General features: G+C 41.2%; 1 protein-coding gene across 1 annotated transcript in view; it reads left to right on the forward strand.

The window, feature by feature from the left end:
• The first annotated feature begins 419 nt into the window (after positions 1-419).
• The window catches only part of SLC16A10 (solute carrier family 16 member 10), a 70,930-nt gene continuing 53,742 nt past the window's right edge, over positions 420-17,607 (forward strand). Inside the window, exon 1 of the mRNA XM_071548915.1 lies at positions 420-1,053. Coding sequence (XP_071405016.1) covers positions 705-1,053 — 349 coding nt within the window. The 5' untranslated portion in view covers positions 420-704. The remainder of the gene's footprint in view (positions 1,054-17,607) is intronic.

The raw sequence follows: 17,607 nt of genomic DNA on the forward strand, positions 1-17,607 counted from the left end.
AGGACAGCACTGGGTGCAGCTGCCCTGCCTCGTGGGGAACGGGCTCGGCCTGGGAACGGGGCCAGGGGCTTGTTTACCGCCCTGCCCGCCGCGGGCAGTGCGCGGTACCTGCGTGCGGACTTGAGGCGCTCGCTCACCTCCTGCTTCCCTGCTCCCTCCCGGCGCCCGCGACGACCCTTCCCCGCGGACTTCCAGCTTCGCTCCCGCTTCCCCCCGCCCGCTCCCCCTCCCCGAGCGGCAGCGGGGGATCGCTTATCGCCGCCGCTGACACGGCGCGGTCCCGCCCCGCTCCACCCCCTCCGCCGGAGCGGCAGCGGGGAGGGCGGGCGGGGAAGGAGGGTTGGAGGGGAGCGTGGCTTCGCCTCCCTTTCCCTTGTCCCCCCTCCCTCCCTCCCTCCCTGCTGCCTCTCCCGCCTCCCGTCCCGCGGCCAATCGGCGCCGAGGGAAGCGCTCGTGCCGCTGACGCCCCCGAGGGAGCCCCCCTTTTAAAATAAAGCGGCTGCGGCGCGGCGGGAAGAGAGGGGTGTGTTGTGTGCGGCGGCCTCTCTAGCTCCCACACATCGACGTACGGACAGACAGACAGAGAGCCGCAGGATGCCCGCAGCGAGGAACTGAGGCGGGCGGGGGACGAAATTCGCGAAGACGAGGAGGAGGGGGAGGAAGACGGGAGCGGCGCGCCGGAGGGTCTCTCGCCCGTTCCGAGGATGGCGCCGGTGAGCGAGCAGCTGGAGCCGCAGGGAGCAGAGCAGGACCCCAGCGCCGCGCCCCCCCTGCCCGCCCTGGCGGCCGTGGAGGAGCCGCGGCGAGAGAACGGCGGCGAGTGGTGCGCCGGGAGCGGCGAGAGCGGGGCCCAGCCCCAGCCGGCGGCGGAGGCCCCCGGGAGCGCGTCGGCGCCGGAGCCCCCCGAGGGCGGCTGGGGCTGGGTGGTGATGCTGGCCGCCATGTGGTGCAACGGCGCCGTCTTCGGCATCCAGAACTCGTGCGGGGTCCTCTTCGTCGCCATGCTCCGGCTCTTCGGCGGCAGCGACAACAAGGAGATGACCTTCAAAACAGGTGAGGGGCAGCCGGGGGAGGGGTCGGGGTGGCATACAGCCCGTTCTGCCTCGGGCCATCCCGGCCGGCGGCTCCCGCTGCCGGCGGTGCCGCCGCCTCGGGGTCGGTGTCCGAGCCCCGCGGGGCTCTCGGGGCCGGCTGTAGGCAGCGAGACCCCTTGGCAGGGCGGGAGGGCCGGACGGAACCTGCCCGTGCCCTGCCGCCAGCACGTGGGGCTGGGCTGAGGAACAACGAAGTGCTCCTTTCGCTCGGGGGAGAGAAGCTCCTCTCACCTCTCGGCCAGGGTGAGCGCTCGCAGCCGTGCCCCCGAGGCGGCGCCGGAGAGAGCGAGCTCTGGGGATATCGAGGGGAAAGCTGCAGCGGGAGAAGCAGGTGTACTCTGGCTTCTCCACAGCTGTATCTTTAGGCATCTGTCATCGTGCATTATGGGGAATAGTGCCTGCTCCTGCCCAGAAATCTTTATTCCCCTGCCGCCGTTAGCCTAATGGCTAGTCTAAATGATTAATAGTGGGGTAGAGTGGCACTTAAAATATTTCGAGAATGGTCTTAACAGTTCCCCAAACCAGCATTGTTGACGTGCAGATTTCCTACTGTAACCAGTATCACAAAATTCACCAGTAAAATTACTGGTCTTTACTAGACGTTAAACACTTTAACAGAACTATCAGTCAAATGTCCACTCTGACAGTACTGATCTAAATCATTCTAGACACGTAAGTATCATTTAATTCAAAGGTGAACATACATCCTATTTTATTTTATATAAGTATTCTTTGGAATGTGTCTTGTGCTTTGACTTCATAAGCTGAGGAAATGCAGTTTTTGGTTCCTGCAAGAATAACAAAGGATTAATAATTTATTATAGTAAACACTAAAGTGGACTTATTTAAAAGGTAGCTTCATTTAAACTATTAATATGAAATACTAAAAAAGCAAACATTGTCTTTTGTGATTTTGTTCCTTTATAAAAAGATGATGTTCCAGCTATGTAGCCTTGCAGAGGTGGAAACCTTCCAGGAAACTTTCTCAGTACATAGTGGGTGTTATAGTTCTTTAAAAGAGTTTTGAAATCTATTTCTTAATACTTTTCTTAATACTGGCAAAAGTGGGCCTAAAGTTTAAATGTAGGATACAAAGAAGCTAATTTTCCTCCTCTTGTTTAATAACAATGTTTTTGTCTGAAGTAGAAAACCAGGTCAGGTCTTTAGACTGAAGTAGGAAAGCTGTGGTGGAGCATTAAGCAATGTGTTCTCCAGCGTTTAAACTGTTTGTGGTAATATACAAGGCGTATTCCTTGATGTCCTTGAGTGATAAAGACGGGAAGCTACATCTACATATCAAGTGTGGCAGTGCCTGTTTTGCAGCAGGGAAGTGCTTGGGCTCCTTAGCCTGCACAGGAGAGGAAAGAGGTTCAGAGAAGGTGCTGTGGACATTTGTTTACTGACCTGGGAGCCCCTGGCCAGTCAGAAATGCAGAAGCAAATTGGTGGCTGATACTCTGTTCATGATACAGAGATGTAATTGCTTTTTCTCGTTCTGTAGTAACAACCTCTCAAAACTATCTGGATGTACTTAAAATAGTCTTTAGGTGCTGGTGCAGTAGTCAAAATAATCAACAAGAAAAAGATTCAAATTATTATCTTTTACCTTCCAGAAGAGTAATTGCACCACTGGTGTTTGAGTGAGGTGAGATTGTGGGTGTGCTCCACCCATGTTTTTGAATATTTGCCCAACTGAAGAAGAGAGTGGGGGGAAAAAATGGAACCTGGCTTTAGAGCCTAGTTCTTTTGCATCCTGCTTAGAAAAGTAGAAAGAGTCCTGGATGCAGCCAGCACCTCCTGCATTGCTCTTCAAGGGATTTGGGGGTGGGAGGGGGGAGGGAGAAAGAAAAAGCTGCAGCTGTAGTTTGTTTTGGTCTCTCAGACATGCTTTGGTTTAGGTAATGCAGAAGACACTATTTTTGCTTTTCTTTTAAACTCAGATTGGTTTAGGTTGGGGGAAATACCATAGCTACCTTGACTAAAGTTTGTGTGCATGTGAAGGAGGACTGCAAACATAAAAAAGGTGTCTCCTGTAAACAGCAGAATAGCAGATAAAAATGTGTTCTTCCTTTCAATGCCTGAAAGTACCTTGATAAGTCAGGGCACTGTAAGGGCTAAGCAGCAGGTCCCAAACAGAACTTTTTGCTTCCTTAGTGTTGAGCCTCATTTCCCAGAAACTGTTTGTGTGCTATTCTTTTACCTTGTGAAGATAGGACTGAATGTAAACTAAACAAATCCTGATACAGTATCTACCTTGCCAAAAGGGGGAGCTATGTTGTGGCTCTTACTGAGTGTTGATGGATTAGCTGGCATTGCTGTAGAAAGAAAAAGAATGACTGATGGGAAAAGACACTATGATTTTAGTGTTAGAGAAAACTCTAGCCTGACTGTTCCCATGGTAGTTAGTCTCTTGTGTTGGGATGGATTGCAACCCAAATTTGGGAGTGGAAACTGAGTTTGAGTCAGGTGTAATGAGTTGGAAAACTGGAATTTGCAGTGAAAGTTTTTTTGCTACGTGGTTTTGCCTTGGAACAGAAAATTTAATAGTCGAATCAAAAAAAAGTCTTTAAAATTTTTGAGTGTCATGAATATTCTAGGTAATTTCTCCAGGGATCCCAGGTATCTGTGGAATCCTTCAGTTGATCCAGAGCACCACAGAATTCAGGTGTTGTTTTTTTAAAAAACTCCAAGATTATTGGATGCTGCCATAAATACATGTATTGCCAGAGGTTTCCGTGTGTCTGCTCTTTTGGGATCAGTCAGTAGTTGTCTCTTGCCTGGTGTTTTTCTCAATAATAGCAATTAAAAATGCTGTAGTACATGCTGGTTTTGTTATTTCTTAATAACATTTTGTAATATCTTAAAAACGTATGCCTATTTCTTGATGCAAGGCAAAATGGGAGGATGTTAAGTATCACAGTCTGCTATTTTTGTTAGCTTAAGTAGATGGATGGATAGCTACCAGTAAGAAAGGCAAAAAGGGAAGAGGCAGAACAGAGCAGGGTGTAGTCAAGAAGTGACTCTGCCTCGTAAATGAGAAGTGGATGGAACTGAAAGTACAGGCAAGGCAGCAAGGCTATTTTCAGAATGCAGCATCAACCCTGGATGAATAATGTAAATAACTATAATTAACATTGTCACAGGATTTAGGAGCATTAAATACAAAACTTGTACTGTGGTTAATAGAGAGTTCACAAATTTCTCCAAAGGGCACCTTGTTATAATTATTTTTTGGTGAAAATTTGAACATAACTAGAATACAATATTTTGGTATTCATATTACTAAAAAGCTCACTTCCTGTCTCATGTAGTGCACTATATATGCAATTCCATTGTTCCCTTGGGTAGCCAGTTTTTTGTTCAAAAGCTAATTGATGTACAGCTGCAGAAGAGGAAAAGCCTCCAATGTAAGTATAAAACTTCTAGAAAAGTGTGCCTGAAGTCTCAGGAAACTACTCTGTTCATTGTTTATAGATCATTGTGTTTGAGAGGCAAGTTGTGTGGAAAAAATTATTGCAGTGAAATATAAGAGGCTCTTGGCCCTTGAAAATAGGGCAGACCTAGTGGGCCTCTAGTGTTCAAGTGCAACTACATTCTGGTCATCCTTGAAGTGAAAGGATCAGGTCTTGGGACCATTTCAGGCTCTGGCAGGAAAAGTGCTTGGTTCCTTTCTATACTGAAGTTGCCACATGGGTCTGAGGAGCACTGAGCTAGGCCTGTTATCTCTGTTAGAGATCTGTGTGTGAGCCCCATCTAGTCCTGTGTTGTGCTCTCTTGACAGATGCCTCTACTGTACAGGTTTTTATGTATGTACATATCTGTTTTCCAAAGGCAAAGAAATACGATGATAGTAATAGTAACAGAGATAAAAATGCTGGGCTTAATATTAAAAAAAGTTACATAAAACTAGTTTAATTGCTCCTTCTCTATGATTTACAATTCTGGTTCTGTAATTCAGCTGGATTTTTCTCTCATGTCTGTTCATCCTCGCTTGTACAAATAACCTTGTGCAGGGAGTGTGTTCTGTTATTAGTGTTCTGCATGCTCGTGTTTGTTTTATGTTACCCAGTGTTACTGGAAGACAGTGCATCAGCTGGCCTGAACTGGTTATCTGTGTGCTTGTATGCCTCTGCCTTGGCTTGGCTCCATAAGGTGCAGCCCTTGGTGATATATCTGCTATCAGAATGATTGCAGTTCACTGAGCTGGCTTAGCTCTGCTAGCACCATTATGACTCTTGGACTTGTGTTGCTGTGGGTCCACTAGGGCAGGGAGGGGAATTCTGCCTTTCCTATCATACTCAGGCTATAATTCAGATACTGAGAAAATAATGTTGAATGACTACAAAGATCTACAAAGGTTGAACAAGTAAAGTGCTGCTGTATGTATGGCACCTACATTTTGCTGAGCAGGGCTGGCTTTTTAATTTCACAGGACAATTTGAAGTTAAAGTTTTCTTTTACTCTTGTTTTGAATCTTTTCATATCTTTCTGAGTTTTCCTTCTGAGATAAAAACACCATCATTGATTTTGTTAAAATTCAAATCCTTTCTCTGTAACTGTCCTTCAGAGCCACACTTCCATCTCTTAAATCTATGGGATATTGTTTCTAGTAAATTGGGAAGCTTGGAAGCTGGAACTGTCATATGAATTATGAGACAGCAGTTCACTTTTCTTTCTCTTTTTAAGAGAAAAATTGAATTTGGAACATAGAAGTTATCAGAAATCATGAGTGTAATTGGTGTGAGGTACAAGAAAGCACACCATGATGTTACTATGTAACACCTTGATCAATAAGGATTACATTTCAACGGAGGGTGTAGTTACACAAAAGCTGGACTGATAGATATCAGTGCTGCTGCAGTCTGCTTTCTTTCCCAAGTTTGTGTGACTGTTGAAACCAGTGCAGGGAACCAGCAATGGGTTCTAACCTGAAAACCAGCCTGATGTAAATGGGATGATTACAAATTTATGACTGCAAATGAATAAAATTGCTCTTTTTGACGTGGCTTTGGGATTATAAATATGTATGTAAAGGAGGGCTGACCTAGTCATCGTATTAACTACTCCAAACTGGAAGGTTGAAAGTATGTCTTTATTTAGAACAGAATAGTTAATACCGCTACTGTTTATGCATATGCACATGCACATGTATCTTCATGCCTCCAGCTCTGGAGCTCTGCAGACTGATTTAGCCTTGTGTCTGCTAGTTAATGCTGGGGTTTTTTTCTCATGATAGGAATTCATGTTGGTTAGATCTCTGTTCCAGGTGCAGGTTAACTTGCAACAAGTTCCTTCGTAGCAGAATATACTTCCTAATGTGTCTGAAGCTAGTTAGAGTTTATTTTTGTGGGTTTCTTTAGAGGCAGTATTTGAATTTCACAGGGATGAAACATTCCTATAAAATTCTACAGGTGGCTGGCTATTGCCACCACTCTGCATTAAATTCATATGCCTCAAGTAATTAGCTTTGGTGTGCTGCCTGTCAGACAAAACTGTATTCTCTCAAATCATCTTCATACAAATACATTAAATGCTAAGTTTTTACTCTACTTTATTCATGACAGTTTTGTTTCATGTGAAATACTTTTTATACTCTCAGTTAATGTTACTTCTTTGCCATTGTCTCTGCTCCTATAAGTTTCTGTAATGTAGAGAAAAAAGGTACTGTGCCGTGTTACAAAATGAGTCTTTGCTGTTTTCTGGCATGAATGATGTACTATGATGACATTGTGCTGTCTAGTTTGCATTATGTACATAAGTTAATGTTTTTCTTACTGCTTATTATTAGTACCTGCAGTCAGTGAAGCTCAGTTGACTTTAAAGTTTGCCAGTGTGCATTGCTTCTTGCTCTTCAACATTGCTTTGTGTAATTGATCCCTATAGTCTGTTCAGTGTTGTCTTATTCATCCATTTTCACTACTATTCTTTAAGGTTTCTCCAATCCCTTCATCATTTTTGAGTTGGCCTAAATAACTGCTGTCTAACAGGGAAGTTAAGAAAATGTCTATGTTTATTAATAGACCTTCTTCTTAGACTTAGCAATATACCAGGGCTTAGTATTTGCCTATCCATAAAGATGATTTCATCTTTCAACACAGTATGCTTTGTGTCCAGACACTTTAAGTTTCTTGATAATGTTCTGTCTCTTTTATCATGATTTCTCTAGCCTTATGAGTGCTGTTAAAAAGCTGTTTTGAAGTTTAAATGTTATTGATCTCTTTTTTTTTTTTTTTGCATGAAGAAATATAGTAGACTGTTCTTAAACTCTTACAGCCTAATTTGTCTATTTACTCTTTTAGCGAGTTTGAGTTAATTTGGTAATTAGACATAAGAACAAAATGGTTAAGATTGCTCCAAGCAGAGAGCCTACCATGTCTACTAGAGTGGGCTGCTGAGGACCTTGGCCAGGGGTCAATGCCCAGCTTTATTTTGACCATCTGCAAGGATGGAGACTCCACAGCCTCTGTGGGTGACCTGTGCAGGTGTTTGACCACCTTCACAGCAAAGAAGATTTTCTTCTTACCTTCAAATGGAATTTTCTGTACTTCAGTTTGTGCTCATTGGGTTTTGTTTCATGTCAGAATACCACTGAGAAGAGTTTGACTCAGTCATTTTGCATATCCTCTTATCAGGTATTTACGCACACTGATGAGACAAGATTGCCTTTTCTTGAACCTAAACAATGCCACCTCTCTCAGCCTCTCACTATGTGTCAGATGCTTCAGTTCCCTTTTCATCTTTGCAGGCCTTTGGTTAGTTGGAGGTTCAGACTCTTGAAGCTTGAGCATCTCTGAGAAGGCAAAGTCAATCTCTTGCCATCTCCAGTGCTGTGCAGTGTTCAGACCCTCTCCCACATTTCCTTCACCTGGTAGTGCAGACACTGCACAAGCACACACCTCCTCAGACATCCTGCCTGCCTGCTGCCTACCTCATTGAGGGGCCCTAGACCTGCCCCAATGCATCCTTCCTCAGGAGCAGGGTCCAGGCTGGGACCTGTGGTGTCACAGGGGCAGTTGCTGCAGTGTTTGTCCTGTGGCACCACCATGAGTGTTGGCTGCTCTGAGAAGAGAGGCTGGTCCCCTATGGTATGCCCTGTTGCTGGCCAGCTGCCTTGGCTCTGCTGTGGCACCTGTGCTCTAGGTCAGCCCCTTTCATGACATGAGGGCTGAGCAGTCATATGAAACTTAGTATCTAATGTTTTCTAAATTTTATGTGGATATTACATGCTGTTTGAAGAGCTACATACAGATAATCTTGCTGAGGAACTGAGTGGCAATTCAGGTTTTAACATTGTTATTGCTTGGAGACTATCCTAATTTGTGTTTCAATTCCCCATTTCTAAATTTGTGGATTAATTTATTAATACTTATAAAACATTTGGGAATAAGTATTTTATTTGTTACATGAAAGCATCTTTAGTTTGCTAGTGTTAAGAAAATTTTGTAGCTGGCATTCTTGGTCTTTTCCAGCCTTTTACTTTTAAATAAAATGTATAGTAAAAAAAAATTCTTAAATTTAGTTTTCAGAAATACCTATATAACTCTTAATTTGAATTTTTTAAAACTTTTTTTTTTCGAGTAACATCACAGGAAAGAGAAGGACTTGTTAGTTTGAATTGTGAATAAAACCTTTTCATACAATCCTACACATCAAAGATCATGCTTGAAAATGAGAAGGAAATTTTGAAAAATTCAAACTTACATTGCTGTTTGTTGCTAAGAAAAATAAGGATTTTCAATAAACATCTATCTATAATGCTCAGCAGGTAATTACCCAATTTGAAATTGCATCTGGTTTGTGAACTCCCTGAAGAAGATGCACTGATTACTTGCACCCAAGCAAATGTATCATGTATAATGTAACTCCTTGATTTTAGAATAGTCTTTGTGTAAAGGAAAGATATAGGTTCTTACATGTATTCCATGGGGGTGGGGTGGTGGAGTTTGTTATTTTTTCATTTTGTGAACAAACAATGCAGCCCTGGACTACTACAGTTCAATCTTCAGCAAACGTGTACAGAAAGGATAATTCTATGAGAAAACATTCCCTTGTGATCTTGCGCTATCTGTTTTAGTTCCAGAAATCTAATTTATTACAATAATAGCAGCTCTGGTTTATATCTTGCCATTAATTTTCATGGGAAGTGGATAGGAATGACTGGTTCTAATAGCCAAGTTAGAGCAGCAGCCCTTGGGTAAGGATGGGAGCAATTTCAAAATCATCAGTGTTAGTTAGTTCCCACACACAGGAAAGGATTACTGGGATACTGAGCACAGCCTCTTGCTATCAGCATGTCTGTAATCCCATGGATCATGGTCTCACTTAGAAAGGACTTGTACCTAAACTGGAAGTTTCAAAGCAACTTTTTTGTTGAATAAGTAGAAGTAGTGAATTCTTTGGCTGTTTGTCTTCTGCAGTATGCTTTGTTCACTAGAGCTGTATTTCATGTGTGTGTTCAAGTACCTCAATAATATTTTTCTTTTGCATTTTTAAGAACATAGTCATGAGGAATAGTAAGTAATTTAAAACATGTTAGCTATTTATTTAATTCTCTTTAGCTATTGTCCTCTTGGAAATTATGTGTAAAATGAGCAGTAAGGATTGTCTCCTGGCTCTTCATCTGGGTTTTTAGCAATTTTTCCAAGATACTTCAATAAAAATGTTGCAAACAGAAAATGCACTGGGTAAATAAAAAAAGTCTTCCTACTTAATTGTAAAGAAGTATGTTGATACCACATAATTTTAGCTGGGTTTTATCAATGCTGTAACTCTGAGCAAGGACAAAACACTATGGTATAATTTTCTAAATAAACTGTGATCTTTTGCAGTCTAGAAGGAATGAACAGTTCTTTCTTTTGGAACAAAACATAGCTTTCATAGTTGCAAGCTCATTATATGAGACCAGAGATGGTGTTCTTGTGTATAAGGCAGGAAAGCTGCTCTTTCGCAAAAAAAACCCCAACAAACCACATTACTTAACTACGATACCAAAAAGAGATTGTTCTAATTAGTCAAGTCCTAGTTTTAACAGTTACTACATTGCATTGAATGCTGAAGAGACAAAATATTCAAGAAGAGAAGGTAAGTATTCATTGATAAGTGAGTATTGAGATGGGCTGTATCTTTGTAGGCTTTTGTCTGTGCTGTCATTGGTATGACCACCCTAGAACCCCTTGCTGTCCTTGGACTGACTTTTGTGGCTGTGTCTTGTTTATTTTTTTTATATCCAGGCATGTAGTAGCCATGCATCTCTTAAGTAGCTGTTTGGTCTGCTCTAGACTGGAGTCTGGATGACAGCAAAGACACATAGAGAATTAGAGAATAAACAGTTGAACAACAAAGACATTGGTGTAAAACAGAAACCAATTTGGTTTGTTCAAGCAGGCCTGTATCTCTTGTTAGAAGAGTCAGAAACACTCAGTGTGCTTGGCCTTCACAGGCAGGGCTTACCTGGACAGTAACCTGATCTTGTGTTATAATTAAACATGCTGGAGAACATGCTGGATTGGTGTATTCTCAATGAGTTACACAGGTGAGACTGAAAGCCTACTTGTTGTCAGTTTGCTCCACATTTAGCACATGTAGTAGTTTCAAAGTGGTTTGAACTGGCTGATAATATCAGCTTCTATATAATGCTGCTTCTTTTTATGAAAGGGAAGAAGGTGTGGTTTTACCTAACAATGCTCTTAACCTCAACACATGTGAGATTGAAATAGAGAACCTGGACTGTGGTGCATATATTGGCCATATCAGTGGTATGTGTCATGGTTCAGAGTAACAGTCTTATCAGGAAGTTTTAGTATTGCTAGATAATATTTTTTCAAACCCTGAATGTGCTATTTTTATGATGACTTTTTGGTTCTCCTTCAATTTATTTGTGAAAATGCTGCCTGTGTCCCCTTGAGTTCATTGGCTGAAATTGTCACGTCTGTGACAAAATTGAAGGTATGTACTTTCAAGAAAGCCTGTATGGTTTTGGCACACAAAAGGGAATTAGAAATTGCCCTTTGTTCTTTCGTAACTTAAAGTAATTTCCTACCTTTGAAATATTTATGTAGCTTAGGCTCTTCAAAACCCAACATTGCATTCCAGACTCAAAAGAAATTAGAACTCTCAGCTTATAGTTTTCTGACATGGTTGGGTACTGGCAGTGATCTAGAAAATTAAATCAACACTAGGGAGTTTTCTGGAAGCTTAAGTAAAATGTGCAAGCCTGGGATGTATTTTTTAATCCTATCAGAGTAACCCCATTTTTTACAAATTGAAGCATGAAGCGTTAACAGCTTTTTACACCTCTGTATGTATCAAAATATTTTGTTCATAGTGCAGCAGTTTAATGAACAGTTAGTTTCATGCAGTGAAGTCACTGACCCTTGAAGGTGTGTGTATGTGGGGGGACTGGGACAGAATTGGGTATATTACTGGGGTGGCTTGAGTAGAATTGCACAAAAATGATATGGGCAATATTAGTCTTTTTATGTACCATCAGAAGTTTTAGTCAGCATGACCCAATTCTGGTGCTTGGAATTTTTATTGCTTTTTCTGATATTAGGCAAAGAAAATAGTTGTTACTTGTAACTTGTTACCTCGTGCTGTATTATTCATCTTTTTTATATGTGGTATAAGGCATTTAACTTACTGTGTGTTATGTGATGCAGGTTCAGTCTCTGCATAAAGGTCTGTGAAAACAGCTGTATACTGTATTCATTTTTTTAGCTGAACATGTATTATTTCAGCAATGGGTCAAAATATTTTAAAATAATTTAAAAATAATTTAAGCGTGTTTATTAAGGATAACTGTATTGGGAAAATACAGGTAGGGAAAGGTGGATATCCTAAAAACTACTCTGCTGCATGTTCTTTGGGATATTGTCAATGCCACCTCTGAGCAATTGAAATTTTTTTTCTGTTTTGTGTGGCATCCCACCTACTGATATTCTAGGTGCATATTTTCCTGGTCAGGGTACATAAGTGAGGTGCTATAAACAGTAAAATTAAAGGCCAGTTGAAAAATTGTATCATGTCTTTAAAACTGCCTGATCTGGACCAATATGGTTGTTCAGGAATTTCAGTCAAAAAGGATATGGATTCTTAATGTGAGACTGTTCCTCTAGGTTTCAAATCAAGGTTTAGAATGGAAAGGGTAGAAACCTAATTTCAGTATGAAAATTTTCTGCAAGCTTTGTATTGTCTTCTGAAGGTGATCAGTCTTAGCACTTCTCAGTTTCTTGTTTGTAAGCATTTTGGGTTCTGTGGAAACCTTGAGTTCTAGTTCTTTGGGATAGGATCTCTGCCTGTGAGATTGCTGCTCAGTGTTTACTGTGCAGAAGATGTGGGTATTACAAAGAGTATTCTTAGTGTGAAAAGATTTCTATTACTTTTATCAAGATGTTGCTTTAAAAAAAGGGTTAGATCTCTGCTTTTTTTGAGCTTGTGTAGAGCTCTGTAGAGTGCTGTGTGAGCTGTTCTGGAATTCCTCTTCAACACACTTCTTTGTTTTTTTGGAAGAGAACAATTTCTGTGACAAAGATAGCACAGTTTGGTCACATTGCCTTAAAACCTGGTCACTGCTTTTCTTTTGTGTGTTAAAACTAAAGTCTAAAGTAGAGGAGCCTCAGTGGAGTCTAACAGATAATTAGGAGTGGTCATATTTAGAAATGAGTAGTAACAGTAACGTGAACAAGGGGACTAGGCTTGCAATTCTGGCTGTTTTGATTGTAGCTGATTAGTAGATTTATGTTATCTCAGAAATGAAGTAAATCATGCCTTTTTTAAATTTTGAATCATTAAATGCTACTTTTACCACACACTTTTTAATACTGTTTCCTGTGTTATGAACCACTTATGATTGTGATTAAATACATATTATGATTGGGTCTTAGCTATATTAATATTTCCCATTCTGGACCTTGATTCATCTTTGAATTTTGCTCTGCAATCTGCTTTAATAGATAAATAACATATTTATCTACACATATTTGACGTAAATGTCATAAAAGCCATAAACCCTTCATCTAGAGGAGGGGGAGAGGTTGCCCCTCTGTTGTCTGAATTCAGGGAGGAAAAAAAATTTCTGAGATGATCTGGATAAGGCAGAAAATTGGTTCTTCACTAGAAGCTTTTAGGTAAACAAAATACATTGATGCACATGCTGCAGCAAAGAAATCTTACAATCTATAACACTACTTAATTATCCTATCTAAACTTCTATCCAGTCTAAGTATTGTCTAATCTCAGGCCACCCTGGTGTCCCTCCCTGAGCCTCCCCTGGGCCTGCCCCTTGCCACACCCTCTTAGAATTGTGTCTGGGGTCCCAAGACCTTTTACTTCATCTTTCTTCATTCTCATGCCTCTTTTCCCTCGTTGGAGTTCCTCCAAGGTTCCTGGGCTCTCTTCTTATTTTGACTAAACTGATATCTTACTACCCTAACTGTTGGTACATGGATTTCAGGCAAGATGTTCTAACTTTTATCTTCTCTATGACACAGAGATCCAGGAATGTGTCACAGAGGTTAGAAGCTGCCAGCTACTATTTGAAGTATAAGAAGCTACATAACTATATAAAACCTAAAAATATGTGAAATCCTAAGGCAGCACCTTAACAACCACTGTCTTACGTATACCTTATCTGTTTCCTAACAAGCTATAACCCTGACTACATACCCTTTTTTTTTTTTACCAAAGGCAGTGCATTTGCTCTGTAATGCAGAGATCTCCATCACAGAATCACAGGATATCTTAAGCTGCAACAGACCCACAAGGGACATTAAAGTCCAGGTCTTGGCTCTGCACAGATCTGCCCCAAGAGTCAAACCGTGTGTCTGAGAGCATTGTCCAAACGCTTCTTGAGCTTTGTCAGACTTGGTGCTGTGACCACTTCCCTGAGGAGCCTGTTCCAGTGCCCAATCACCCTCTGGAGGAAGAATCTTTTCCTTACAGCCAACCTAAACCTCCCCTGACACAACTTCAGGGCATTCCCTCAGGTCCTATCACTGGTCACCACAGAGAAGAGATCAGTGCTTGCCCTTCCCCCTCCCCTCATGAGGAAGTTGTAACTGCAGTGAGGTCTCCCCTCAGTGTTCTCTTTTCCAGGCTGAACAGATCAAGTGACCTCAGCTACTGCTCATATGGCTTCCCGTCAAGGCTCTTCACCATTTTTATAGCCCTTCTTTGGACACTCTAATAGTTTTATACCCTTCTTCTGTTGTGGCACACAGGACTCGAGGTGAGGCTGCACCAGTGCAGAGCAAAGCAGGGCAGTCTGCCTGACAGTGCTGTGCTTGATGCACCCCAGGATATGATTTGCCCTTCTGTTTGTAAGCTCTGCTTTTTCTTAACTTTAAACTTCCTTACAGAATACAACCAAGGGCCATAAACTTTTTCTATCAGGTTCCCCATGCTGTTACTGCAAGAACTACAAACTATCTTTATGCAAAACTCACAGGTTGGGAATGTGATGAAGTCATGGCAAAATTACCATTGTGTGAAATTGTATAATGAATAAAATCCTTTTTTCTTCAGTAAGTGTCTGTACTGGCCAACCTTTTGGTGAAGTGTTGAGTGTAGTTTTGTGTAAAACATCAGTTGAGTTGTGGGATTAAGGGTTTGTGATTGGGGGAGTACTTGAATGTTTAGTAGGAATCTAAGAGGTGGTTAAAGAATGATTTAGCAGTGTTTACACAAAGATGTTTGAAATGAGGGGAGTTTGGGACTAGTGCAAATGCAGAGGAAGGAAGAAGTAGCCTCCACCTATTGTTAGGGCTGACGAAAAAGAGATCAGAGGCAAAATCCATCTACTTACTTTAAAAGTCGGACATCTTGTTAAATTAGTGAGAATGCTGCATTCATACAGATTTATTTGCTTGTTTATATAAGTGATAATTTTCCAAATTGGTTTGTACTGCTTCTGATTTCAGCTCTCCTTTGCTGTTGACAGTGTCATTTACTTTAGCAGTTACTTTTTGTCTTTTACTACTTTCTCAATTTTTTTTAAGTAATTTCATAATTGTAAAGCCTTTTCCTGTGCACAGTTGGTTTAGCTTAGGTGGGCACAGGTCCTTTGAAATTCTCTAAGTAACAAGTTTCAGTTTAGTGTAAGACAAGGATATCACAAATGTTTTGTGATAGAAAACAGTACCATAGGCTTTTAGAGCTGCTCTGTTCATATGCTTGACTCCAATTTAAGGAGTATCCATTTGAAATATTATAGTTGCATTTTTTCCCTCAGTATCTGTCATGTGTTAAAATAATAAATGGGTAAACTATATATAGTCGTTCCCCTCCTTACTTGTTTTTATCTGGGTCACTACGGGAGTGATGAAGCAAGTGTGATCATCAGAGGGTTTTGTTATGTTCCGAAAGGCATGATGCATACTGAGGTGAGATGCAGCCTTACTAAATGGCACTGGTGCCAGTCATGGTGATGCTTGGCATCACACTGTACCAGTGATGTGCATTTTGCTTTCTTTAGTGTTTTTCTTTTGCCTCAGTCTGCTTGTCTGATGCACTGGAATGTTGGGTGACAGTGATGTGAAGTATACAAGGGTGGTGTTACACCTGGAGAGAGCTGGCAAGGTATGGAATTCAACTGGCAGATTATAGTGGATGGAGATCTATTCAGTGGTTTGTAGAGAGTGACTCAGCTGGCCAGATGAAGGCTTTAACATTAGGGTGGGCTGGAACTCTGAAGTTGACCCTAGCTGTGCTGACTGGATCTCCACTGGCTCTAGTGGGAGCTTTGACTCCTTCACACAGGTATCTACACTCAGGTCCTTTAACATGGAGGTTGAATCCAACTCCATGTCCCGTAGTGACCCTGGGCACAACAGGAAATACTGTCATACACTTGTGAGTGTGTACTGCATCTGTATGGTCTTTGCTCCAACTAACAACATCCACACTGATGTGCAGACCAGTGCATGCTAGTTAGAGATCACATTTACAAACCCAGTTAGTTGGGTGTTTGTTGTCAGTTATCTTTTCTTTTGAAGGTTTATCAGAGCCTAATAAGACCAATGCAGAAAGCAATGCCCCATTCTCTGATACTCTTGATTTGTATATAGTTAGTAATTTAGCTCTATTAGCTGAACTGTCTTCCATGTTATGGATGAGCTTCAGCTTCTAATTGCTCTAGAATTTCCTTCATGGCACACAGAATAGAGGCTGATGTTGACTTTCTGTGGCCAATACATTTTTGTGATTCTATTCCTCAGAGCAAAGGTAAACTTGTCATGTATTTGGAATGCTTAAATTCATTTATAGAGCTCCCAACAGACTGTAATTGTGGGTGCTGCATTCCTTTCAGTTATTTCCAAATGTGAGACAGTTATAAGGCAGCTTTCCTGGGCACAGTTGTGGCCAGTGGTTTGTTGATGAGCAAAGCTAGGCTACACAGAAGGAAGAAACCAAAAAAAATCAAAGTGAGAACATCAAGAAAGTTGAACTAACTTACCAACCAGCAGTAGTAGACTTCTAAATGGTGTTCTTGGAGGCAAATTATAACTGCTTGGTGTGATTTTTTTTTTTCGTTCTCCCCCACTGTAACCTTTTTGTTTCCAGTTTTGATCTTGGCAGGATTACAGAGTCCCTGGCATACAAAGAGGCCAGACAGTGCCAGTCAGTTACGTCCTGTCTGTGGGAGAAGGAATTCATGCTGGGCCCCACATTTGGTAGAAGTTGGAAGCTGTAAATTGCTTCCTCTCTGAAGCAGTGCATTGCTTCCCTGAATTTTGTCATGGCAGGACCTAATGCTTTGCCAAAGTATCTGAGAGGTGCCAGTTGGTACCTGCCATTCAATTTTTTTTTAATTTAAAGTGCTGACTAGGCTAATATGCTATATGAGAGTTTTGGTCATGTGTTAATTATATCTCATAAAGATCTTCAAATTTCATTTACAAGTATCTGGTTGTTTTTTAGGAGGAAACTGTCTAATAAGTAAATTATCTGACTAGTATTTAGCTGGATATTACCAAGTAAAAGTAGAATCATTCTGGTAATGTTTTCTTATTCTATGGAAAGCACTTACTTTCAAGTTTTAATTGCTACAATGTTTTATTTAGCTGTAATATAGAATTTGTAGGTTTTTTTAGGTTATGTTGGTGTTACAGGTTAGATAGAACAATAATAGAAAAATTTAATCTGAAAACCTAGACGTTGTGTGCTGATCTCTTGATATAAAAAGCTGTGATTATTATCACACTGGCACTCACTTCTGTATATGCCAAATATGTATTATATATGAAAATATTTCTATTTTGTTTTTATCACTTATTTACCTTGAACATTTTGCCTTTTTTTTGTTCTGCAATGTTTCAGTTTGTCTGAAAACAAACCAGTTGCTATGAAAATAGGTTGTTGGAATAGCATGCTGGCTGGTTTTGGCTTAAACAGGCATAGGCAATGCATGGCACTCCCGGGGTTCTGCCTGTGAACGAAGGGCCACTTCCTGTATTCTTGGCAGTTATTATTGTCTGCATATATGCAGCATCTGCAAAGGTCATGTGCTATTAGAAAAT

This window comes from Pithys albifrons, chromosome 2, assembly GCF_047495875.1.
Source record: "Pithys albifrons albifrons isolate INPA30051 chromosome 2, PitAlb_v1, whole genome shotgun sequence".
In the NCBI taxonomy this organism is placed as follows: domain Eukaryota; kingdom Metazoa; phylum Chordata; class Aves; order Passeriformes; family Thamnophilidae; genus Pithys; species Pithys albifrons.